This window comes from Montipora foliosa, chromosome 1, assembly GCF_036669935.1.
Source record: "Montipora foliosa isolate CH-2021 chromosome 1, ASM3666993v2, whole genome shotgun sequence".
Classification (NCBI taxonomy): domain Eukaryota; kingdom Metazoa; phylum Cnidaria; class Anthozoa; order Scleractinia; family Acroporidae; genus Montipora; species Montipora foliosa.
Window position 1 is genome coordinate 64,255,857 of NC_090869.1, and position 24,636 is coordinate 64,280,492.

At 41.1% G+C, this 24,636-nt stretch overlaps 2 protein-coding genes across 2 annotated transcripts in view; one reads left to right on the forward strand and one right to left on the reverse strand.

Annotated features, from left to right (window-relative positions):
* Window positions 1-24,636, reverse strand: part of LOC138004597 (cation channel sperm-associated protein 4-like) — a 45,543-nt gene that overhangs the window by 6,272 nt on the left and 14,635 nt on the right. The window contains exons 4-11 of the mRNA XM_068851151.1: window positions 10,457-10,499; window positions 9,043-9,243; window positions 5,602-5,764; window positions 4,803-4,878; window positions 3,032-3,090; window positions 2,528-2,638; window positions 1,642-1,706; window positions 386-496 (exon numbers count right to left, since the gene is read on the reverse strand). Of these exons, the coding sequence (XP_068707252.1) occupies window positions 386-496; window positions 1,642-1,706; window positions 2,528-2,638; window positions 3,032-3,090; window positions 4,803-4,878; window positions 5,602-5,764; window positions 9,043-9,243; window positions 10,457-10,499 (829 nt within the window). The remainder of the gene's footprint in view (window positions 1-385; window positions 497-1,641; window positions 1,707-2,527; window positions 2,639-3,031; window positions 3,091-4,802; window positions 4,879-5,601; window positions 5,765-9,042; window positions 9,244-10,456; window positions 10,500-24,636) is intronic.
* LOC138004654 (uncharacterized) lies at window positions 14,962-23,543 on the forward strand. Its single transcript, XM_068851166.1, has 3 exons — window positions 14,962-15,084; window positions 21,647-21,835; window positions 23,274-23,543. The coding sequence occupies exons 1-3, from the start codon at window positions 15,027-15,029 to the stop codon at window positions 23,444-23,446; spliced, it is 420 nt and encodes a 139-aa protein (XP_068707267.1). The 5' UTR covers window positions 14,962-15,026; the 3' UTR covers window positions 23,447-23,543.

The window sequence follows — 24,636 nt, forward strand, 5'->3', positions numbered from 1 at the left end:
TTCATTATTTCGACGAGCCTATTCTCTGCAATTTGCCTTTATTCCAATGTTTGCCCCCCCCCCCCCCCCCCCAGCATAACACATGGCTAATTTGCATGACAATTTGAAAACCAGCATGGCGGCTATCGTGAATAAGGGCTATTGGTGCATGGTTTTCACGTTACGTCATCGCGGCCATGTTGGTGGACAAAAGCAAAAGATCTCTTATTAGCTCCTACTGTTCGTCCACCGCAATTGTACATTGCAACAACTCGATGCTTGTCCACTTTTGAGATTCCCGTTATTTTACAACAGGTCCCTTCGATTCATTCTTTTCATTGGCAAAGCAAAAAATATAAATGGAAAATAAAGGCAAACATCTTAACAAAGAAAATTTGCCACTTACCAGATTTGTAACCACAACTGCCACAACAAGGTTCGCAAACACAAACGCACCGATAGCAATGAAGACGAGAAGAAAGAGCCCACCGCTAATATAATAAGTTTCATCGGCAGCCTTGGAAATAAACAAAAAATACATATGGTCAAGCCAATCAGTGGCTAAGATGGGAGCCAGGCGGAGAGTAAGGTACTGAAGCTTCGAAGGAGAGTTTAGCCAGGGTAGGAAAATTATGGAGGATTATTGGGGGAGGTAACTTTGAGATGAAAAGGTACTGAGCTCCGTTTTCCGTATCCTAGTCTTCTACAGTTGTTTTCGTTCCACTTTGACAGAGCATAATACCCATCTTGGCAATCGCCGCGTCCCCCTCCCCCTCCCCCTCCCTCCCCCGCACACACAGATAAACCTATGAAAATGCGATTACTTCGAAAAAGGACAACCATCAAAACACGTCAATAATTACACAAGAAGCATGAAGGAGGGACTGGTTGATTTATATGAAACTTATAAAAAAGGCGTTTTGAGACCGAGGGTGGCAACCAGGTCCTAGTTGCTTCAAACAAACTCCATGTCAAACGTTGCCTGACGTTTTTATACACCCCTTTACTAAGAGGTGCTTAGGATGTGCATATTCACGGTTACGTGACCAAATACTGAAATTGTTGCACAGATTGAAAGTGCTGGATATACATCTTATTCGATGGTTTAACATATAACACGCGCAGATATTTTGCGAGTTGCGTAGTATTTTTCCGAGCCCCGCAGGGGCGAGCGAAATACGAGCAATGAGCAAAATGTCCGCGAGTTTAGTTTAGAAACGACCTGAAAGTGATGTGATTTCCCGGGGCCAAAAGTCTTATGCCGAGCTACATTTGGCGCACTCATTTCCATATAAGGTCAAACGCAGGTATAATGGCTGATAACCAAGATCCAATGAACCAATGAGAAAGCTAGAATTGCATTATCCGACGTTGAGAATTAAATAATATATGCTAAACAATCGAATAAGAGATTTATTATTCCACTGCAAAAAGGGTGTTATTTTTCTTCAATTTTCTTTGGTAGGAGTGTTTAACAAAAAAAAAAGCATTCTGTCCTTCAGGGCGCGCACGAGCGATGTAAACAGCACAAACGGCCATCCAAATGTCCTTTACTTGATTGGATAATTCAAGCAGCCTCCGCGTTTTCTTGGGATTTTCAGGAGACAGATACATGTATGTGACAAGCCCGGTTTGTATTTCTTTACTTTCAGTGTGCTCTACCTGAAAAGCCTTGAAAATCTCCATCCATCCATCTTGAGTAAGACACACAAACAGATAAAACATGGCTGAGAACCACTGTCAAGGGACATGTGTTTATATATACATTTAGGCAAGTTTAAAAGCGGAGCTCCTCGATTATTATATAGTTATGTTTTGGTTTTCATGAATTTTTTTAGCTGGTCTGCTTACTGTAATGACCTGCTTACTGACCTGCTCATTACTATAAATTAGTCCATTTTCCCGTGATCCTTCTTGCTCTCTTCGCCGTTTTTCTTTACTCGTCGCTTAAAGCTACCCACTTTTTTTCTCTTCTTTCCTCATTATACGACATACTGTATTAAAATTGTTCGCTTGTGCTTTGGTTGTCTTTAACATTTTTGCTTTTTTCACTAAAACGCAATTTCACTGAATGCAACACGCTGACCATGCTACATTCCACCAAAAAAGGTAGGTACTTGGTGTATTTTGTCATTTAGTGGTTATCTATTGCACAAAATTATCTAAACACGGTTAAACCTTCAGGGGTAGGATTAGGGTTAGCGTTAGGGTTAGGTTAGGGTAATTGTCTAATTACTGAATGTTTTATACCTTGTTTAAAAAAATTTGAAACAATAGAAAAAGAGACACCAAGTACCTACCCCCCAAAAAAGAGGAGGCCAACAGTGCGACATTCCGTGTATCGTGAGATGACGTGATAACCAAAACCAAAATTTCTCGTATCGATGGGTTACCATATTTTCTTCATTTAACTGTGATCGTGTTCTCGTCAGTGCTAAGGTCAACGGCTACAAATACATAATGTCAAAACCGCATAACGCACAACAACCCTCGCGGATTAAAAACAGGAATTGCTTTAGAAAAAAAGAACGACAGCGAAAAAGGATACAACTGGAAAGGTTTCCAAAGTACACGGGAACAACATCCCTGAAAACCGTGACACCAATGACAGAAAATACCAACATGATAATCACCAAGAGCAGAACAATGTTGGCCATGTCTGTGGACAGAACAAATGCCAGTAATTGTCAAAACACTGGTCAGGGCCACCTTTTTTTCAAATTTCTTTAGACCATCAAAGACGCGTGTGAAAAATTACTGACGCAACCTGAACGAAACAAGAGTTTCAATCTGCGGTTACTTTTGCGCACCACTCAACTTAGTATTTCTCTCCATTCTTTGTGCTTTATACTCAAATAAAGTTTCTCATGAAAATCTCTCACTAAGGAGCGGTGGGGTCTTGGTCGTCTTGTGCATCTCCTGTTGCTTGTCCGACAGGAACATTCTTTGCACTTTCCACAGAAATGCAGATGCCCTCCATGGTTTCAAATCTAACCATAACTGAAATGAATGTAATCGAAGAGAATATTACCTGTAAGTGTGGGGCACTTACCAGGAACTGACTGGAGAATTGTCTGCACGACGATCTGTAACCCAGGCAGTGAACTGATGCTTTGAAATGAAATGGAGCAAAGATTGGGGTGAGCCGGCAAATTTGTTAATAAAGACAGCATTCTTCTCCTTTGCATTAATTAATTTGGCCAATCACAGAAGAAGAAGACAAGCAAATGAGCCAATCACACCACAAGCCGCCGCTAACCGCGGAAAAACAAGTGCGAGCGAATCACTTTTGGTAACGCCTTAAAGGGGCTCTGTCAGGGCAGTGGAGTTTCTTTTTTTGTGAGGTTTCACCAATTACTCAGCCCCACTCGCTATGCAACGTAACTTTAACCAAGAAATGTGATTAAATGAAATTATGAGTTACATATTTCACTTAAAGGATTTTTAATTGGTCGAAACGTCAAGATGAGAAGGTACGAGTTTTCGGCTTCACTTTTTTGCTTTGTTTTTGTTTGTTATTCAAACATTACAAGCCTGACTGAAACGTGTAACCTTAAAACTGAGCTCAATCGCTGGTGTGAAGGCTTCCTTTCGTCTTTCAATATCGAACTGCACTAACGATCTCCAAGTAAGAAACAGACCTTTCCACGGTTCCTTCTGTCACCTACAATAATAATTGTAGGTGGGATTTTGGCAGACGTTAACCCTTTCACCGCCTAGGGCTTCCCCATTGACGAGTAAAATCTTTACGTGTCAATTGGCATTTATGGCGGTGAAAGGGTTATTAATGGGGACATTTGAGCGAACCTAGATGTTGTTTAAGTTAACCGTTTCACCACCGAGGGCTTCCCCATAGAGGAGTAATTAAAATCGTCTGGCGTTAGACAGAGTAAAATCTTGTGTCAAAGAGTCAATTTCCATTTATGGCGGTAAAAGAGTTATGCCATAGAGCGGTTTTCAATCGAGTGTCCAAAGTAATTAGAAAATTGCTTTGGTTTTCCATCACATCACTCACCGATTAGTTCAAAGTGATTGCCCCATTTTTTTAACCAATCAGAAGTGAAACTAAACTAACTGTGGCTTGCGCGTGCACATTTTCCCGCGCTTTGTGTCGGCTACTGGTAATACTTCCAGTTTTGATTGGTTTACTGGATTGTCTCCATCCTTTTTGGTTTTACGACACTCGATTGAAACTCGCTCTAAAAAATCTGCTATAATTGGGCCAATTAGAAATCTAATCAAATTTCAAATCTCTGTAAAGATTGTCCGAAAAAGAAGTAATCCAGCAGCTGCAACGTTCGTAGAGCTCGAGTGAAAACCTTTTCGTGGCACAATCACGAAAAAATGTTCAAAGGTCATTAATCTCTTTGCTGAATAAATTAACGCCAGCACACATTTACTTTGAAACAAATTGATACTATGGTTTAAAGACAGACAAAATCCCACAAATGTACATTTCACTGCCAAGTTAGTAGTCAAGTAAAGCTATGATCCTCGCAGTTATGGACGCAAGTTTAGCAATTGCGTAAAGAAGCCTGAAAATTTCAGGACTTCAACGGGGTTTGAACCCGTGACCTCGCGATACCGGTGCGACGCTCTAGCTAACTAAGCTATGAAGCCACTGACGTTGGGAGCGGGTCATTTGTGGGTTCTGATTTTCCCGTGAGGAATGAATCAATGAAGGAAATGATATATGAAATGAATCATATACTAAACTGCGGATATGAAATCAAGTAAAGCTATGAGTAAAGTTAGTAGTGTTTAAATTAAACCTCGAGATGGCACCGGTAACGTTAACCGTGTAAAAATGCCTTCTCGTCTACCTCCTGAGACTGCGGAAAGCTCTTAGTACTCTAAGAATCCTCAAAACGCCTCTGCTACCTGATCCTGTGCTAAGCACTGTAACACAAAACAGTCTTGAGTGAACATCATGCCAAATATAATTTGATATTATCTGATAAAGGGACACTCACTTTACGGAGTACTGTAATTTGAATCAATGGTTTGGATTGCATTTTTACTTGAAGTTCAAAATATTTCAGTCTCGCAAATTGTATTTGTTCAAGTTGTTGTTTAGTGGCGAGGAAAGCAATTCCGTAAAGCTAGTTATTTGCAATGCTCGTTTAATTTCTTCCTACTGCTCATCGGCTACCAACAATAATGATTGTCTTCATACTTATCACGGGAAATTATACTGGGATCACCATTTCCATGTGGTTATCCAAACCATGTGAAGGTCTAACTATTTGCAGGAGTTCTAACAAATACACCAGCTCAGGAAACAGCTATTTACAATCTAGTATTGCTCAGAAACCTATCCATAACAGTAACTCTAACCTCACCCAAACAGAGTAGCCTTCTTTGTTAACCCAATAAAATAGGCGGTTGTAATTTGGTGTCTTCAGGCAGGTACTTTTCAGTAAGATACTTATGATGGTGTTAATGCTGGGAATAAATCCTAAACCTGCTCTCTCATGTTTAAGAGAGTTTTAACAGTTACTTGACTTGAAATTAATTTGCACCAAGTTCAAACCCTTCCTGAGTTCCTCACAATCTCAAACCACCTCAAACACCCCCTCCTCCCTCCCCTCCCCCCTCCGCATTAATACTAATTCAACTTACAAGGTCCAAGAAGGAGAGCAATAACGATGAAGAAATCCAAGACATTCCAGCCCCTTTTCCAGAACATGAAGAATCCATGATACCACTTGACAAGAATCTCACACACAAAGATGGTCATCAAGCATTGATCAAGCACTGAAAACAAATGGCTGTATTTCTGTTCCTGAAGAAAAGTATTAAAGTGATTAAATTAGTATTGTAATAATAATTATAATATACTCAACAAAATCTCGGGTTTCTGATTGGTCAACGACGAACCCATAAATAGAGTGCAATACCGAAGTTGCTATGGAAACAAAGCGATGCAGTGAATTTGTTGAGTATATAATAAATAAATTTGAAAATATTGAAGAGCCGCAGCCAGGATGGAACATAGTTAAAATTTAAAAAACGATCTCTGGCTAAAATGATTAAAAAATTACGAGCTTTCGTCTGCCCGAACTGCAGTCTTCGACGGGCAAAGTGAATGATAAGAAATCGATGAGAAAATTTAAATAAAAACGTACATTGCAAAATGATGAGAATGTAGAAAATTTATGAATATTTGTTAAAAAGAATGTTGTATTGTCCAGGTAAAGGGCACGAATTGTTATCTGCGTTGGGTGTCACTGTGGTATGCCACGCTTCTAATGTTTTTCTCGTTCTAAAAGTGCCTTTGTCAATAACTGACGCATTCTCGAAATCAATGGTGTGGTTATTGGACCAAGCGTGATTGGCAATTCTAGAACCTTTGGCCGCAGTTTTGGTGTTCCTTAAATGTTCTTTTTTTCGTGTATTGAAAGCTCTGCCGGTTTCCCCAATATAACACCACGAACAATTTGTACAGGGAATTTTATATACGACGTTGGTCTGCGATTCCATCGAAGGTCGGAATTTCGGTACTGGGGACTGTTGTTGTAGAGTGGTAAATGGTTTGTTTACAGATAACAATTCGTGCCCTTTACCTGGACAATACAACATTCTTTTTAACAAATATTCATAAATTTTCTACATTCTCATCATTTTGCAATGTACGTTTTTATTTAAATTTTCTCATCGATTTCTTATCATTCATTTTACCCGTCGAAGACAGCAGTTCGGGCAGTCGAAAGCTCGTAGTTTTTTAATCATTTTAGCCAGAGATCGTTTTTTAAGTTTTAATAAATAAATTATTGCAAACACCAGAAGAACAGTGCACTGAAAATACTATTTTTCTATTTTCGCATTCCCCATAATACACTTTGTTTGTCCTCCCACATTTTGCATAAACCATTGTTTTCAAATGCTCTTGGGACACTGCATATTCCCAAGAGCATTTGAAAACAGTCAATGGTTTACGCAACATTTGGGGGAAAATAAATATTATATCTTATTAGATGTTTTGGTGTGTAGTATCGCTGAGTATTTTTACGAGTTGTGCTGTAGAACTACTCAGCGATACCACACACCAAAACATCTAATAAGCTTATTATCCAACTTTTTTGCACTAAGTTTTTAGCAAATGAATTGTAAACAACCGAGGACGTTTGACAGACTTGCGCGTGCAGGGCAACGTCAATACAATACATACTTAATTGACCGCTCCCCATAGGGGCTTTTCAGGGCCAATGAAACACAACGAAACGACGGAACAGAATAACAACAAGAACTGTTAAGAATCCCAACTGGTCGGAGCCGCAAACCAGTTGGCTATTTACAAGTGCAGCTGGAAAGTTGAACCAGGGACTATCAGGAACAAATTCAACGAGTGGTCAGAGCGGGTCTTGAACCCGGGATCTCCGGATCTCAAGGCAAGCGCCCTAACCACTGGGCCACGCCGGTTCTCTACTGTACAATAACTAAGTTCATCATATCACAAGGACTGGGAACGACCAAATTCACGAATTAGATTGGCTAAAATCGATATTGACTGTCCCATCTAGACCGGCATTTACACCGCTAATGTTTCGCCGTGAAACAGCTGCAAACTAAAATGCAACAATATTGAGTATTTTCTTCTACCAACCAATACCAACTAATAGTGCTCTAGTAGCGTAGCCAATTAAAATGCAGGATTTGAGTTAGTCCACTGATTGGGTGATACTAAGAACTGATAGCCTGTGTCCGGCGAGCCAATGAAAATGCTGGAAATCTGATATCCGTAGTTCAGTTCTTAATAATAATCATTATCCCTGATGGAAACAATTAGCCAGTATAGTCAGCTGTATAGTAGTACCCATTTAGCCAATAGCGCGTTTTCACCTGACGTCAAGGCGGCCATGTTGATGTTCCAAAACAAAGAAATGGCGGCCATGATGGTGTTCCAAAACAAAGGAATAGCGGCCATGATGGTGAACCAAACCAATCCTCCGGGAATCGAACTCTATTTTTATGCAAATAGTTTCTTTTGTTTTGGTAATCCAATATGGTTGCTGGTCATGTGAGTGAAAACGCTCCATTGACCCTTGAGAGTGAGACTTATAGATTTTACTCTTTCTAACACCAGATGATTTTAATCGTCACTGGGAGGAGGGAGGGGGGGGAGGGGGGGGGGGAGGCGTCCTAGGAAGTTTGAGGGGTGAATGGGTTAAACAAAAGTTTACTTTTGCAAAAATTGATCATGCTTTGCACTTTACTTAGGGCGCTTTCCTCTTATCAGAACTGTCAGGTCAGACCCCGTCAGTTTGCAAGGAAAACGCAACAATTTAAAGGAAAACTTGCATGATAATCCCTTGTATTCTTCCGGAGGAGCGTATATCATCATCGAAGCGTGTTAATTTGAAAGCGTTGTAGAGTTATTCCTGCCAAATGCCCTGTCTGGCCGGTCAATTCTGTCAAATGGAAAGCGCTCCTAGTTTCCTGAAAGAACTGGTCTGGCCGGCCAGTTCTGACAAAAAGAAAGCGCCCTTAGTTAGCACATATCTTTTACTCCGGCTTATAATCATTTAATCCGTCATGTAAGAATGAAGGGGTAGTTTCTAAAGAAACTGTGGTGCTGCGTCGGTGGGGAAGTAGTATACAAAAATTTGGTTTTATCAACGGAGTTGATAATGTAAATTGGCCACCGTACAGAGATTCTAAAAGCTGACGTTTGCGATTCGCTCTGACGAAGGGCTAACGCTCGAAACGTCAGCTTTTAGAATCTCTGTACGGTGGCCAATTTACATTATCAACTCCGTTGATAAAACCAAATTTTTGTATAATCCGTCATGTAGTTTTCTTATTCCATTCGTTACTACATTCACCTAAAGAAAAAAGTCTCTTTTTTCCTTCTGATTCTTTTTCGCTTTCACTTTTGTTTAACTATTTTTACTGACCCGCCTACAGACGTCATAGATTAGCTGAAGCTATTTGCGGGTCAGACCCGTATGCTTGTATTGTTGTTGTTGTTGTTGTTGTTGTTGTTGTTGTTGTTGATGCAAACCTTATTCACCTTTCAGATCATCAACTGTACCGAAACTGCAGATCAGTGTACATACTTACAAGGTCATGATTGGTCTCAACAGCAATCAGAACACTGTTGAACATTATAACACATAGGATTCCAGTTCTGAACACAGTGTTGGACAAAAATTGGCCCAGTAGCTCATTAGATGCATACTCTTCAATGGCTTCGTCATCCAAATCAACAATGTCCCACATGTTTTCCTCTTCTTTCTCTTTTGACATCAAGAGCTCCTCTTTCTAAAGGAAAAGACAAGGACTTCATTTTTGGAACCCAGCACTGTTCTGTTTCTGATATTGTAGAGAAAAATAAACATGGATTTGTTGAAACGCAGTGGTACCCTACAATAAAGTATAAATCGTCAAAGTATACAATCATGGTGATTGGGTCTTGCCGAAGACCACATGCAGTCATTTGCATAATAGTACTCAGATTGGCAAATGTCAAAACGACCACGAGAAGTGAGCACGGAATGGTATGTACCATAACCCTATCACACCCTCTCCTTCTTCTGGAGGAGGGCAAACTGTCCAAACATCAATCATTTCTTAATATAGAACTAAGCCAAATTAAATTCAAGGAATTTGAGCAAAGCATCCATTTTGAACAACTACAATATCATGGTGTATTTCACACTAGCAATCCGTACATAAGTCATAAGTAAAAGCAGCTGGTCACTTTCAAAATATGGAGACAGACACACCATCATTTAATAACCAAGAGAGGAACACAAACACATTTGCAGAACCAGGCCCACAAGTTGAATGTAGGCGAATCTTAGACGTCAATATTTTCATTTTGTCTCATCAACATACGAGTTCGCTGAAAGAAGGCATCACGTTATTCAAATTGACTTCAAAAGGTTAAAGGACGTGTTAAACTTAGTTGAATTCCCAATTTTAAACCTTTTGGGTTTGATAACGAGCGAGCTATTAGCCATCAAATACCGATAAATTCTTGGGTGGCAAAAGCGCTTAAAAGCCCTTACATTCTTTGTAAAATTTCTAACTTTAAAAGCGTCATTACTCAGAGATTGTCTGGTAAATTGGACTCAAAGTTAAGAGAAAGCACATTATGCAACGCACTTTCAATATTCAGTACTGGTTTTTTCGCTGATAGATTCAGTAGCAAACGATGGGCTTATGCTAATGAGACAAAAATGTACTGAACAAAGATTCCCCTATAGACCGAATGCATAAATGGCGGTCAAAAAAGTATTATTTTGTTTATATGCTAATTAGACTCACTAGCCTCGCTCTCAAGCAACATTTCTTTTGTATTTTGTACATGCAAACGAGGCTAGTGAGTCTAATTAGCACATAAACAAAAGAAAATTTTTTTGGCCGCCCTTTATGCATTCGGTCTATATGCCCTTACTACAGCAGCCTCAACAGAAAAGATTTTTTTTCATCTTAATTTACATAAGTTCTTAAAAGGATAACTTTAAGTTACCTCATTTTGAATTGCGTGAAACACTGCTTTAAATTCTTTTTCACTACAAATAGAAAACAATGTTCTTTTTACTATCACAATTAGTTTACTTACTTGCATGGTTCTGAATCTTTCATATAAGAAATAACGGACTGAGATAAAGTCTGTTCTTTTTTCGTCATATTTACGCTATGAGAATGAAATTAACATCATTTTAATACTCCTTGACTGTGGTTTTGAATCAAAAAAAAGTATTTAGTTTGAAGGGGTTTTTTTTTTTTAATGGTAGGTTCTCAAAGTAAAAACAGGTAGTTCTATTCTAGAGATTTGAGCTACAAGGGATTTTCAAATTTTCTAAATCACTTTTAAGCAGTGTTCTGAGATAAATTTCAGCTAAACAGTATCAGCGAATATTTTGATGTATTACGTTTTGCATTTGCTATCTTCCCTCAAAGTTGAAAATAGTGTTTTCGACCGGGAATTTAGAAAAAGGATGCACGTCCAAAAATAGCCAGTCGGAGATTGGATGTGGGTATTGCTTGCTTAGAGTAGAAATGACAACAAAACGTCTTGCTGTTGGTTTCCAGGACTGCAGAGAGTTGTCCAAGTAGAAGCGGAGTGATGTATAGCACAATGAGATATTTTGACAAACAATTTTTGTAATGATAAATTTAATTATATTTGTACAGTGTATAGTACTTTTGTTTGCGTGGTGGAAGGGTGGGGGAGCTCAACAGTACGACTAATTTGGAAAAGAAAAACTTTTCCAATACGCTAAGTTTGAGGGGAAAAGTTCATCAATTCAGTCATTTGTTACCAGAATTTGATGAAAATAGCCGCTTGAAAGAATGGATGTGGTTTCAGCCTTTGTAACATAGTAGTCTTGAAAGTGTGCGTCAGTAAATAAAACATAAGGAGAACATTACGCACACGTAAGCATTGCCGATTCACCTTGCGTTTTCGAGGTGCAAACTACCAATTATTCTTCAGCGGTAGTTTAGCATAGATCCTGAGAAGAAAGTGCCAAGCTTGGCTTTCAATAGACAAGCAACATTGCAAACCCATTAGCCTGCGAACGCAGACGTATTTCTCAGGGAAGAGAATCGACCACCGGAAATACGTGCACGTTCGCAGGCAACAGACGCCTTTATTTGTCGGGTACTACTGATTGAGACACTACTGAGTTTGCGCCGAATGTCTCTTGTTGCCTAGTTACGCTTACATGGTTAGAAAGGACCCGGCCATACGCAAACGCAGTTGCGTCTATCATTAGTTTGTTTTTTTTAGAACAGAAAACACGTACACGAGCGCATGCTCGCGTTGGGAGTGAAAAACGGCCCTTCAAGAGCGAGAGTAAATTCAACAATTTTCAAGTATTTAACTTGCGATCAGGCTTCATCGGTTTTCTGGGGGAAAAAAATCAGTGAACGAAGAAGGGCGTAAATTGAAAAAGAATCCCTGATCGCGGATACCAAGTGTGTGGTGTATTTCAGTTGCGTTGTTGAATGTGACTGTTGTATATATCTGTTTGATAACAATTTCACGACCACAGAACTGAAAGTTACAATAATACTTTCTTCGAAAGATGTTATATATTGCAATTGGTATTACATAAAAATGGTTTGATTCAAAATGGTCCAGTTGAAAGAAGTGATAGTAGGAATCGTAAATGCTTTGAATCCAGGAGTCGTGTCATTACCAGGTGAAGCGGCAGGTACAAAAAACGGGTCAAAGGTCACAAATAAAAAGAAAATTCCATCTTCACGAAATTACTCCTTCAGTGAGGAGCGCCAACATCAACTTCATCATCATTTGTACTTTATTGTTTCATTTCCGACTGAACCGTCGTCACAACTAAGAAGCAGATGCTTTCCGGTTCATTGGGGTCACAACTGTTATTTGGGGGCTGAGAGGCAAGTACCAGAGCCTGCAATGAGGTTCTGAGGGAATGGGGACTAGAAACGGGATTCCCTCGTGTGTTTAAAATGGGGGATGACGAAAGATATCGTTGTGTTTGAGGTAAGAAAATGGCGCTTGCTGTCACGCTGCTTGAACTTCAGACGCTTATAAAATAAAAAATACGCTCACCAAGTATCCAAACACTGGCCTCTCTTGTCAGAAAAGGCATCAAAAGCAGGAAGCCGCGAATCACGGACTTCCGGCTCTTCTGCGCATTCACGGAAATTTGAAACGATAACGGTTTTAAATAACGGTCAACGGTTACAACATTATACCACCACTGCGATTGCGCGTATTCTTGGCTTTGGCCAGAGTCCGTGATCTTGATGCTGACGATAAGAAAAGCGGACTCAGGGAAAGAGAATAGTTCGCCAACGGTTACTGCATGATAGTAGACATTAAGCGATAAGCGGTCAAACCAGTCTACGTACTACAGAACCCAAATTTCGTTCCCACGAACGCACTTCATAATTAATGATTTACTCCTAGTCGATAAGTGATCCATAATGCCGAAAGTAGACCAAAGTACACCTGAAGACCGACGACTCCATCGGTTTGGTACGTCATAATGCAGCTGCCAAATGCCGCAAATAACCAGAGTCAGCGTTTTAGCTCAGCTGTCAACAAAGTAAATCATAATCGAATCTCGTGCCATAGTGAAACCTGACTGAAAGGTGTGATCGGGATCGAGAGTATCGGCCGGAGTTCGCTGTGATCAACCACAAGTCGACCTCAGGTTTGTCAGTTGAATTACTGTTACGAGTTATCGACGTTAAATATGGTTACTTTACTTTTTTAATCTACTTTACCACCAGCTTAGTGATAGAGGGGGCTGCTACATCAAGGCACGACTACATTAACCATGTTGGAACAGGATCTCGCAGGATTCACGATTCCACAAATTTATTATCTTGAATTCTCGTTAAATCTTAAACTAAAAATTACAGTGATGCGCGTTACTTAAGACTAGTTTACCTATATAGTAGAAATGCTACCGAGGGGAAGGGAGATGTTCAATTATGTTTGTGGTATTTAACGACGGTTCGTGCCTGGAATTGAAGGGAGATTTTATTTTAATAGGTCTTGAGCAGGAACGTTGCAAAACGTGGACTGTTTTATTTTGTTCTTCCGTTTCCCGACCCAAAGCCCTAAAAAAAGGTGTCTGCGTTTTGCCATACTCAGTTAGAGTGAAAAGTTATAGAACGTTTTCGAAATAGTATTAAAAGAATGTGAAGTGTTCGTACAATAATCGCTCTCAGAGAGTTTTATCTATAAAGTGTCCGCTTCAAGTGCAAAAACAGCGCTAAGACTGTCAATCAAACGGGTAATTTTGACTTCCCACCAAGACATAAAACCGCCATTTCTACGCCAATATTTAATCTTTTTGAATAATTTCTTTTTTACATTAGATATCCCATACCCATTTCGATCATTACTTTAACCGAAAAATCCAAATTTGAAGAAAATTGCCGATCTGAAGGTATGACACTACACTGTATACGGTAACCTTAAACGCAACATTCATCAGTCATCACGGTTAGAAATCGCGCCAAATGTGTGAAACATTTCCGTTTTTCGATGCGGTTACGCCTTCTGTTTACACGACACCGATCGAGACCGTTGGCAAAACCGGGTCGATTTGAAAACGCTGCCAAAAGTGGAGCGTTTTCAAACGATACGGTTTCATCTATCGTGCAAACAGCGAAACCGCATCGATTTGAATACGGTTACTATTTTGGCGCGAAATTTGCATTGTTCGATTCCAAATGGTGAATTTAGTACGTAGTGCAGCGCTCGCTTATATCATCACGACTTTGATTTTCTGGCGAAAACGATTCCGTGTAAACACTTCCAAACCGCATCGATTTTGACACGGTTTCGAAGTCATGAAACCATCTTGATGTAAAACCGAATTCGTGTAAACGCTGCCTAAATGTCAGAGACCACTACATCATCGTCGTTGATTAAAGGCGCTGTTACACTGTGAAATGTTTCGTGCAACTTGTCTCGCAATGTTTTGGCGACATTGTGACGGGACAAGTTGCACAAAACATTTCATTGCAACGTACCGTGCAACGGCCAAAATCGTTGCGAGACAAGTTGCACGAAAAGTAGCAATCTCTTTTAGCTTTGAAATGGTATGTTAATCTTGATAATATGTTTGGTATATCGCACAGAAAAAAAAATTTCTGTGTGAGCGCTTTGTACCGCCGAATGTTTCCGGTCACACTGCTCCTCTTGGACTCCAAATCATGGATAATGGATAAATATACATTTTATCGCTTTTCGAAAGCCGTATTAACACTAGACTTAAACAAAAAAGGCAAAAAAAGTCTGTTAAAAGCTCTGCGTGTGAGAAATACTTTCTTTTTTTGAGAACTGCGCATATCATCGCATGAAATCACAAATTTTGAGGTTTGCCCTTTAGGTTGCCCATTCAAAGAATCGTGTCTTTATGCTCTTCACACTGGGGGTCAAATTTTAAATCATGCCCGTCATTATGCATCGCATTATCGACGCTTTATAGTTTTGTCCAATCAGCGACCTGGGATGCACTTGAATAACGACATCACAGCCGCATTCAGTTCCTTCTTCTCCATTGTGGTGTACTCAGCCTGTTCGGAAAGCAAAAATGGAAGTCGTGCCTCTCTTGGTATTCGCTTGTATGGCCGTTTGCTTCGTACCACAAGGTAAGTCAATTCCCAAAATTTAACTCAAAATCGCGAAAGTATTAAAGAAAATACGTGTTCAGTGGGAGTTAATTACAAATGGGACGCGATCAACGCTATTTACACAAATCAGCTTTACTAGAAACAGCGAAGTAACTGCAGAATTTTCAGCAGCTTTCTGTAGACGGTGATAACAGCGTCTTACACTATACGTTCTTGGAGCGTCGATCTCTTGATGAATGACCAGGGAAAGCTCTTCGCGACCACGTGGATATGTAGACATAGGAAAGGAAAGGAAAGGAAAGGAACTTTATTTAAGTGTCTAGTCGTTCTAGCGCTGGAGCACTAATTGGGGACACTGTAAACTGAAATTAACAATTAACTCAAATCAAGTCAAATGTTGGTTTTTGAGGAGAGTGGAAACCGAAGTACCCGGAGAAAACCTCTCGGTGCAGAGTAGAGAACCAACAAACTCAACCCACATATGACGCCGCTTCTGGGAATCGAACTCGGGCCACATTGGTGGGAAGCGAGTGCTCTTTCTAACGTCCAAAGTGTAAGGACGGCTCTCTCTATCATTTCGTGGCTTATTCAAGTACACTTATTTGCATTATTTGAATCGCACGAAGTATTGCATTAGTCTCCAAATATTGAATTATAGCTCAGTATTAAAAGGTCGTACGTTTAACTTTGGTGAAGGCGCGCTCGGATTTTTTTTCTGAGTATCACCGAGTCACCATTACATTTTTTACACGAGAAGGCCGGCTAACACGGTGAGAACAAAGAATGGAGTGAAGGACAAAGGACTCGGAAATCAATAGAAAAGAAAAGAAAAGCAGCAATCTCGAAAGCAAAACCGTAGAAAGCTTAGCAATGAGATATCACTGTAAAGGCAAACGGCGATCATATTACTATCGCTGCAAGATGTCAAAAGTATGTCCCCAGAACTTTGTTAAAAACTTGGGTTTTCAAAAGACATCTTATAACCGACGATTGTTCTTTCCAAAAACCTTTGTAATTCTTTTCTCTTCACTGCAATTTGATCGGTTAATTTCATGAGTGAAGGCACCGCCCTGTAGTCGGGCGCGACAACTCCCACACAAATGTTGAGCAGATGCCGGCGGGTCTAAAACACAGGTCACATTCCAGAGGTCACTCGTTGCAGGTCGTTGTTTTAGCTTTTTGGAAGTACAGTAATCAAAAACCCTCAAGTTGGCTAACCCCAGGCCTAAAAACCAACCTCAGTATACCGGACTAAAATGGCGGAGGACAAAAGAATCATTGTTATTCCGATCAGGCCTTGCTAATTTATAGGTATTTTTATGTTCGCTTTGTTCTTTTGTTTCATGGACATTAATTATTTCGGATTCGGTATATGAAAGATCATAGGCAGCCCAAGTTCGCGTCACTAGAGAGCGTGTAATAATTGATTACTAGTGGAAGATGACTTTTGAGTGCAAGCGGTGTTGCGTTACAGGCGGCCGTTGAGAATTTAAACGCGTTGTAAGACTTTGTATGGGAAATAAAATAGACCCTATGCAAAAATGGCTGCGTTTAAGTTATTCTTTTGTTCATATTCAAAATAGCCCAACTAACCTCGTTCAGGATAACAAATTCTTTAGAATTTTTGTCTCAAAAACGAGGTTAGTTGGGCTATTTTGAATATGAACAAAAGAATAATTTAAAGGCAGCCATTTTTGCATAGGGTCTATACCGTCGATTATGAAGCCTAAAACACGCTCAATTTAACGTTCATTCCATAAAATGAATAAAAATGACTTACCTCTGGTGTATTTTTGTGCCTTTTGGAGCTTATTTTACCGTTTCGGGAATTCCGTGTTTTCAATGTTCTAAGACGAAGTCAAGGCTGCACACTAACATTTCGACCGTTGTCAACTCAGAGGCGGTTTGCGACTCGAAAATCCATCCCAGCCGCGATTTTTCCTCGCAAAGCTAAAGCCACATCATTTGCGAACCTCGGTGAATGTTTCGTCGTCAAAAATCCCCACGCACTTGGCTGGAAATGAGCATTTTCTGCTTCCGATTACACGATATATAGCTGATGAAGTTAACGGCTGGTGATCATGTATCATGACACGGAGCTTGGGTATCAACTCCACCCGACGAGGTACAGTCATTTCATGTACAACACTTAACCCATCCCCACAGCGGCTTCTCATTCGAGAAGCCGCTGCGTTTTCGCTGTGTTTTCGAGACACCCCGGTCGTCGAAATGTTAGTGTGCAGCCTTGACTTCGTCTTAGAACATTGAAAACACGGAATTCCCGAAACGGTAAAATAAGCTCCAAAAGGCACAAAAATACACCGGAGGTAAGTCATTTTTGGCTAAACTTCAGAATGCCCGGCCACGATTGCGTGACAATAAATGCATGCTCCCGCAGTCCCGAAGTCGATGAAAGTTTGAGCTGGTAATCTGTGGCTCCCGCAGTCCCGCAGTGGAAAAAGGATGAATATGAAATGGGGATAAAACTACTGCTCCCGCAGTCTCGCACTCTCGCAGTGGAAAAAGGATGAATATGAAATGGGGATAAATCTACTGCTCCCGCACTCCCGCAGTGGAAAAAGGATGTAAAATCAGTTTTAGCTTTCAATTTACGGTTTGGTTAACTACACTTTTTATGAGATCGTCTAACATTAAATGAATGCTCCTAAGAAGACTTTTTATGAGATCGTCTGAAGAATATAGCACTCGTTTACTGATTAAGCCTAAGCGCTCGTTTCAGTGATTAAGTCGCAGCACTCGTTTAAAATATTAGATTTCAATTTGCGGTTTGGTTAACTACACTTTTTATGAGATCGTCTGAACTACACGTAACCCATAATCCCTCGATTCGCTCTGACGAAGGGATAATGCTCGAAACGTCAGCTTTTAGAATCTCTGTACGGTGGCCAATTTACATTATCAACTCCGTTGATAAAACCAAATTTTTGTATACTACTTCCCCACCGACGCAGCACCACAGTTTCTTTAGAAACTACCCCCTCATTCATTTGTTATTCAACCGCTGCGACCACTAACCTTGTGTTCTAGTACTATAAAAACTACACGTAACTTATAATCCCTCGATTCGCTCTGACGAAGGGCTAACGCTCGAAACGTCAGCTTTTAGAATCTCTGTACGGTGGCCAATTTACATTATCAACTCCGTTGATAAAACCAAATTTTTGTATACTACTTCCCCACCGACGCAGCACCACAGTTTCTTTAGAAACTACCCCCTCATTCACTTGAACATTATAGCACTCGTTTGCTGATTAAGCCTAAGCGCTTGTTTCAGTGATTAGGTCAAAGTACTCTTTTAACATTGTACCTTTCAATTTGCGATTTGGTTAACCACACTCTTTATGAGATCGGCTGAAGAATATAGCACTCGTTTACTGATTAAGCCTAAGCGCTTGTTTCAGTGATTAGGTCGAAGCACTCTTTCAAAAGCTTTCGCTGTCAATTTGCGGTTAGCTTAACTACACTTTTTATGAGACTGCGGAAGCAGTAATTTTACCTCCATTTCATATTCATCCTTTTTCCACAGCGGGAGTGCGGGACTGCGGGAGCAACAGTTTTTCCGCCATTCCATATTCATCCTTTTTCCACTGCGAGAGTGCGGGACTGCGGGAGCAGTAGTTTTACCCCCATTACATATTCATCCTTTTTCCATTGCGGGAGTGCGGGACTGCGGGATCAACAGTTTTTCTGCCATTCCATATTCGTCCTTTTTCCACTGCGGGAGTGCGGGACTGCGGGAGCAGTAGTTTTACTCCCATTTCATATTCATCCTTTTTCCACTGCGGGAGTGCGGGACTGCGGGAGCAGCAGTTTTATCCCCATTTCATATTCATCCTTTTTCCACTGCGGGAGTGCGGGAGCAGTAGTTTTACCCCCATTTCATATACTTGCTTTTTCCACTGCGGGACTGCGGGAGCAGTAGTTTTACCTCCATTTCATATTCATCCTTTTTCCACTGCGGGAGCGCAGGACTGCGGGAGCAGCAGTTTTCCCTCCATTCCATATTCATCCTTTTTCCACTGCGGGAGTGCGGGACTGCGGGAGCAGCAGTTTTACCCCCAATTCATATTCATCCTTTTTCCACTGCGGGAGTGCGGGACTGCGGGAGCAGCAGTTTTACCCCCATTTCATATACTTGCTTTTTCCACTGCGGGAGTGCGGGAGCAGTAGTTTTACCCCCATTTCATATACTTGCTTTTTCCACTGCGGGACTGCGGGAGCAGTAGTTTTACCTCCATTTCATATTCATCCTTTTTCCACTGCGGGAGCGCAGGACTGCGGGAGCAGCAGTTTTCCCTCCATTCCATATTCATCCTTTTTCCACTGCGGGAGTGCGGGACTGCGGGAGCAGCAGTTTTACCCCCAATTCATATTCATCCTTTTTCCACTGCGGGAGTGCGGGACTGCGGGAGCAGCAGTTTTACCCCCATTTCATATACTTGCTTTTTCCACTGCGGGAGTGCGGGACTGCAGGAGCAGTAGCTTTACCCCCATTTCATATACTTGCTTTTTCCACTGCGGGACTGCGGGAGCAGTAGTTTTATCGCCATTTCATATTCATCCTTCTTCCACTGTGGGAGTGCGGGAGCAGTAGTTTTACCCCCATCTCATATACTTGCTTTTTCCACTGCGGGAGTGCGGGAGCAGCAGTTTTATCCCCATTTCATATACTTGCTTTTTCCACTGCGGGAGCAGTAGCTTTACCCCCATTTCATATACTTGCTTTTTCCACTGCGGGAGTGCGGGACTGCGGGAGCAGTAGTTTTATCGCCATTTCATATTCATCCTTCTTCCACTGTGGGAGTGCGGGAGCAGTAGTTTTACCCCCATCTCATATACTTGCTTTTTCCACTGCGGGAGTGCGGGAGCAGCAGTTTTATCCCCATTTCATATTCTTCCTTTTTCCACTGCGGGAGTGCAGGAGCAGTAGTTTTATCCCCATTTCATATTCTTCCTTTTCCCACTGTGGGAGTGCGGGACTGCGGGAGCCATAGATTACTAGCTCAAACTTTCATCGACTTCGGGACTGCGGGAGCAAGCGTTCAATGTCACGCAATCGTGGTCGGGTATTTTGATTTGTCATTTTTATTCATTTTATTGAATGAACGTTAAATTGAGCGTTTTTTAGACTTCATAATCGACGGTATTTTATTTCCCATACAAAGTCTTACAACGCGTTTAAATTCTCAACGGCCGCCTGTAACGCAACACCGCTTGCACTCAAAAGTCATCTTCCACTAGTAATCAATTATTACACGCTCTCTACTGACGCGAACTTGGGCTGCCTATGGAAAGATGAGCCAGAAAATGTACGAGCTGGGAAAACAAAATTAACCGTTAGGGTTTTATGATAGCCTCCCTCAATTTGAGTGACTTTTTTAAAAAAATCAGACTTCAGTTCAGAGGGATGCCTTTTATCACTGCTCTCTGGGTATCCTCTATTTTTATGGCGTATTTCATAGTCTCGTGCGTTTTTCAAAACTAGAATGTGAAAAATTTGTTATTGGAAGCGGTAAATTGCTTTCCCTTTTATGAACCTTCTTGTTACTCATGGTGGACATAGGAAATTCTGCTGTGGGATCTTTCGTAGAGCACAATTATATGTTTATATGTTTTGGCAGCGGTATGAAGACTTTCTCTCCTGTTTCCTGCAACTCTTTGAGAGATTTCGGCAATTTGTGGTCATTTATCTGGATAGTGTGAGTCCAATTTACATCAACAGGGTTTAGTACTAAACATTCTACCTCCTTTTTAGAAACCAACTCCACAGATTTATATTATTATTATTCTTTTTTCCTTCACTATTGCTTACCTCACTCATACATTTCCTTTCAGAAGATCGTGACAAGTCTATTTTCAGTAAAAGTGCAAAGCGCTATTATTATGTTTACACCATCTTACTACTTGAATTAGAATTTTGTATTTTCCCGGTGTAAAATCACCGTCTTCGAGAAATTCCCGAAGACATACTGTACGGGACGCCACGCCGGAAAATCCTATACCATTCTATCTACCGTTTTAAAGCCTGCTCACCGGCTTACTCGTGCTAGGCGGGCGTTTCTCGAAAGTCTCGAAACTTTTCGGGCGTATCTCGGGTGACATAAAACGCTTTGTGTCTTCAAGAGGAGGACGTTTCTGGTCATGATGCTTTGCAATCCTTTTGTTTCCACTGGTCTCATAAACATGTTCAAAGATCAATTGTTCGAAAGCAGCAGATCATAATTTCACGAATTGCTTTCGGGCCCCGAAAAGGTTTCGGGACATTGAGAAACGCAAGCCAGGGTTTAGACCCGACCTCTGTATTGACCAGATGCTGCGTTATGGTACTTAGTGAGAATTATTACCTAACTATAAACTGGGAAAGAGGTTGTCTTTAGTTTTCGGTGGTGAGGTGGGGTGAGTGAAAGAGATCCTATTTTTTTTTCCTACAAAAAACGAAATTGACATTGCAAGCTTTTTGCCGCCTGAGCTTCTCATGTTACTCTCCAGCAAATTCTGTGGTGAGAAACCTGTGTTCGATGGTAGCAAGTCTTAACCACCAACCCTATTTACTTTACAGTGAACTCTCTCCAGTGTTTCATGTGCGGTGATGTAGGGTCACCCTGTGGTGCTGCTAACACTCCCAGCAGAGTGTGTGAAGGAATGGAAAATCGTTGCGTGACATTTGTCATGAAACAAGGCCAAATGACCAACACTATGAAGAACTGCACTAATTCGATGGGATGCCCAGCATCGAGCCCAGGCAATGGTAAGTAAAACCATAATATAAACCCTCTGCACTACGTCACTTGGCAATGCAATCCTACAACTGTTAAGAATCAAAACTGGCCGTAGGTAAACCAGTTGGCTATTTACAAGTGCGGCCCAGAACCAGGGACTACCTGGAACAAATTCAACGAGTGGTCAGAACGGGTCTCGAATCCGGCACCTCAAGGCAAGCGTCTTAACCCACTTCCTCCAATGATTTTTTAACTCGCCACAATGAAATGCAAATTACATGGACAAATGGGTTGATGGGTTGAAAACACTGTCAGCGATAGATCCACTTACTTTATGCAATGCATCAAAACTGCCCCTTCTATTACCACGTTATGCCTCCGACAGACCACCTCTAAGATTTGGGGTGCGTTCGATTGACCCTATTCTGGAATAAGAATACGTGGAGTAATGATTTAAAATGGTATATCTGGCGTTTTGAAGCAACAAGAATAATTAAGATATGTCTAATATAGCATTTTAGCAGGTGTTTGACAATTTGAAATTGAATCTCCGTAAAAATGAAGGATTTCAAACTTCTATTCCATGTTTTCCTATACCGTCAATTGAAGGCACTCTTAGTCAAATTCCGTTTTATCGGGGCCACTTATGGTAATCAGAAATTTGAAACAATTAGTAGCTATCAAAATAGACCGCCACAGAGACTGTGCGTATTTCGGAACCAGCCAAAGGTCGTTACTCTTGGTGCTGACAGAAAGAATCGCGGCCTCTGGGGACGAGAATGAACGAAGCCCTGGTGGCGTTGGTTTCTGCTTGGATAGGAGACAGGTTACAGAACTACGTTTTGTCGACTTTTTTTCATCAATTTTTTAAATTTTGTTCCCGTAGTTTACCAAATTCACGCCAGAAACCCAATCTGTCAGAATCCCACAAGAACGCTCCCATTGAGCGTCTTGCACTATTCTTTCCTGAATGGAAATAAATACTGTAACTGTTTAGTTGTATTTATTATTATATGGCTTGTGTTTGTAGCCGATATAACGCGCGCTCTGATTGGCTAATTGTGACTGAATTGTAGGGCCTTATTCTCCCGTAATGCCCACGGGCCGATTACGGGCTTGCAAAAACAAAGCAAAAGGTAATTAGAAAGCCATATAATAAACTACTTACTAACCGAGCTAGCTCGAGCCGTGCTGGGGAATATTGGCCCTCGGTCGTTTTTGTACGGACCTCGCTGCGCTCGGTTCGCACTGCCACGACCTCGGACCAATATTCCCCAGACAAGTACAGCCCTCGCACTCGGTTAGTAAGAAGTTATTATTGAACAGTACACTATCAAAATTTGCAAACAGTGGTTTAGAACTGATACCGTATGTGTTTTTCGGGTAAACGTTATCATCGCTAGTAATGCAGGACACTCGTGTGGCAAATCGTAGCTCACGTAAAATCTGAAACATTTTAAATTGCAGTTTGTTTTATAATGGGACTCTCACCGCCAAACTGCACATTCACGTGCTGTGAGGGAGATTTATGCAACGGCGCTGGTGGCAGCTCCACACCACCACCAACAGACGGCGTAGCAGAATTCACAGTAACATTCAGCGTCGTAATCCTCAGTGTATTGATAGCGAAAGTTATCTAACTTTTGTTGTTCTCCCGGTTAAATAATTTCAGTTTTGCTTTTGGAATATCTTTGTTATGTTAGAGACAAAAAAATAATAAATAGAAATTGATTTGAATTTTGACAGCACTTGGTCGATTTCATTTCCAGGGTCTCTCGTTCCCAAGTTAGTGATACACAAGAACCTGGTTTCTTCTTGCGCGATGAGCGCAAGTTAGTTGCACAAATGCAGTAGCGTTTGATCATTAGGGCGGTTTTCAAATGAGTGACGTAAAGCCAAAGCCAAAGTAATCACTTTGGCCAATCAAAAAGGACGTAGACAATCCAGTAAACCAATCAAAAGTAATTACACGTAGCCGACACAAAGCGCGGGAAAATGTGCACGCGCGAGCCACAATTGATTTTGGTTAACTTCTGATTGGTTGAAAAAATGGCGCGAGAACTTTGAACCAATCACTGAGTGAAGTAACGCAAAACCAATGCAATTCGCTAATTACTTTCGACACTAAATTGAAGACCGCTCTACTTTCTTCTGTTGGGACAAAAATACTAATAACAAGCAAACATCAGATCTGCGTGTATTGATTTTGCTTCCTGGGCATCGGGCTGCCATGCGGAAAGTTGTGAGTTCGACTCCGGCCGGACCAGCGTTTGAACGATTTACGAGTCCTAAGCTCCTCGTGGGGTAAATAAACTATGACTATAATTATGACTATTATTGCACAAGCCAGAAGCAAGCTTAAGTTGTGAAGAGTTCGTATAAATATTTCTTTCGTGTGGGACTCGGTGGAGTCGTATGGTTTCCGAAGCTGTGCGTGAACACCGCATTCTCCTTTTGACACTTACAAAATTGTCTAATTATCCAAAGTCTATTTTGTCCTCTCTGCTTCACTATCAAGCTGAATATTGATATTTCGAAAATCGCCTATTTAACAAAAATCCATGTTTTCGTTTCAAAGGCCGGGTAACCAAACCCGTGAATTTGGTTGCCCTGACAAATGCTTGGTTGGCCATTAGGAAACCCCCTAAGATTGAAGGCATGCCGTGTTGAGATACAGTCGAACCTCCACAAACGAACGGACAGCTCCTGTAAGCGGACACCAAACCGCGGTCCCGGCGATTTCTCCTCTAAAACACTACATATTTAACCTCGCGTAAGCGGACGTCTCTCAGTCGTAAGCGGAGACGCACATCTATTCAGGGTCCACAGG

What these genes read in the sequence shown, in the direction of transcription:
- LOC138004654 (XM_068851166.1), top strand. Translation starts at nt 15,027, where the DNA reads ATGGAAGTCGTGCCTCTCTTGGTATTCGCTTGTATGGCCGTTTGCTTC. An exon ending in CGTTTGCTTCGTACCACAAG is followed by an intron (nt 15,085 to 21,646) that starts GTAAGTCAATTC and finishes TTTACTTTACAG; the next exon opens with TGAACTCTCTCCAGTGTTTC. An exon ending in AGCATCGAGCCCAGGCAATG is followed by an intron (nt 21,836 to 23,273) that starts GTAAGTAAAACC and finishes TTTAAATTGCAG; the next exon opens with TTTGTTTTATAATGGGACTC.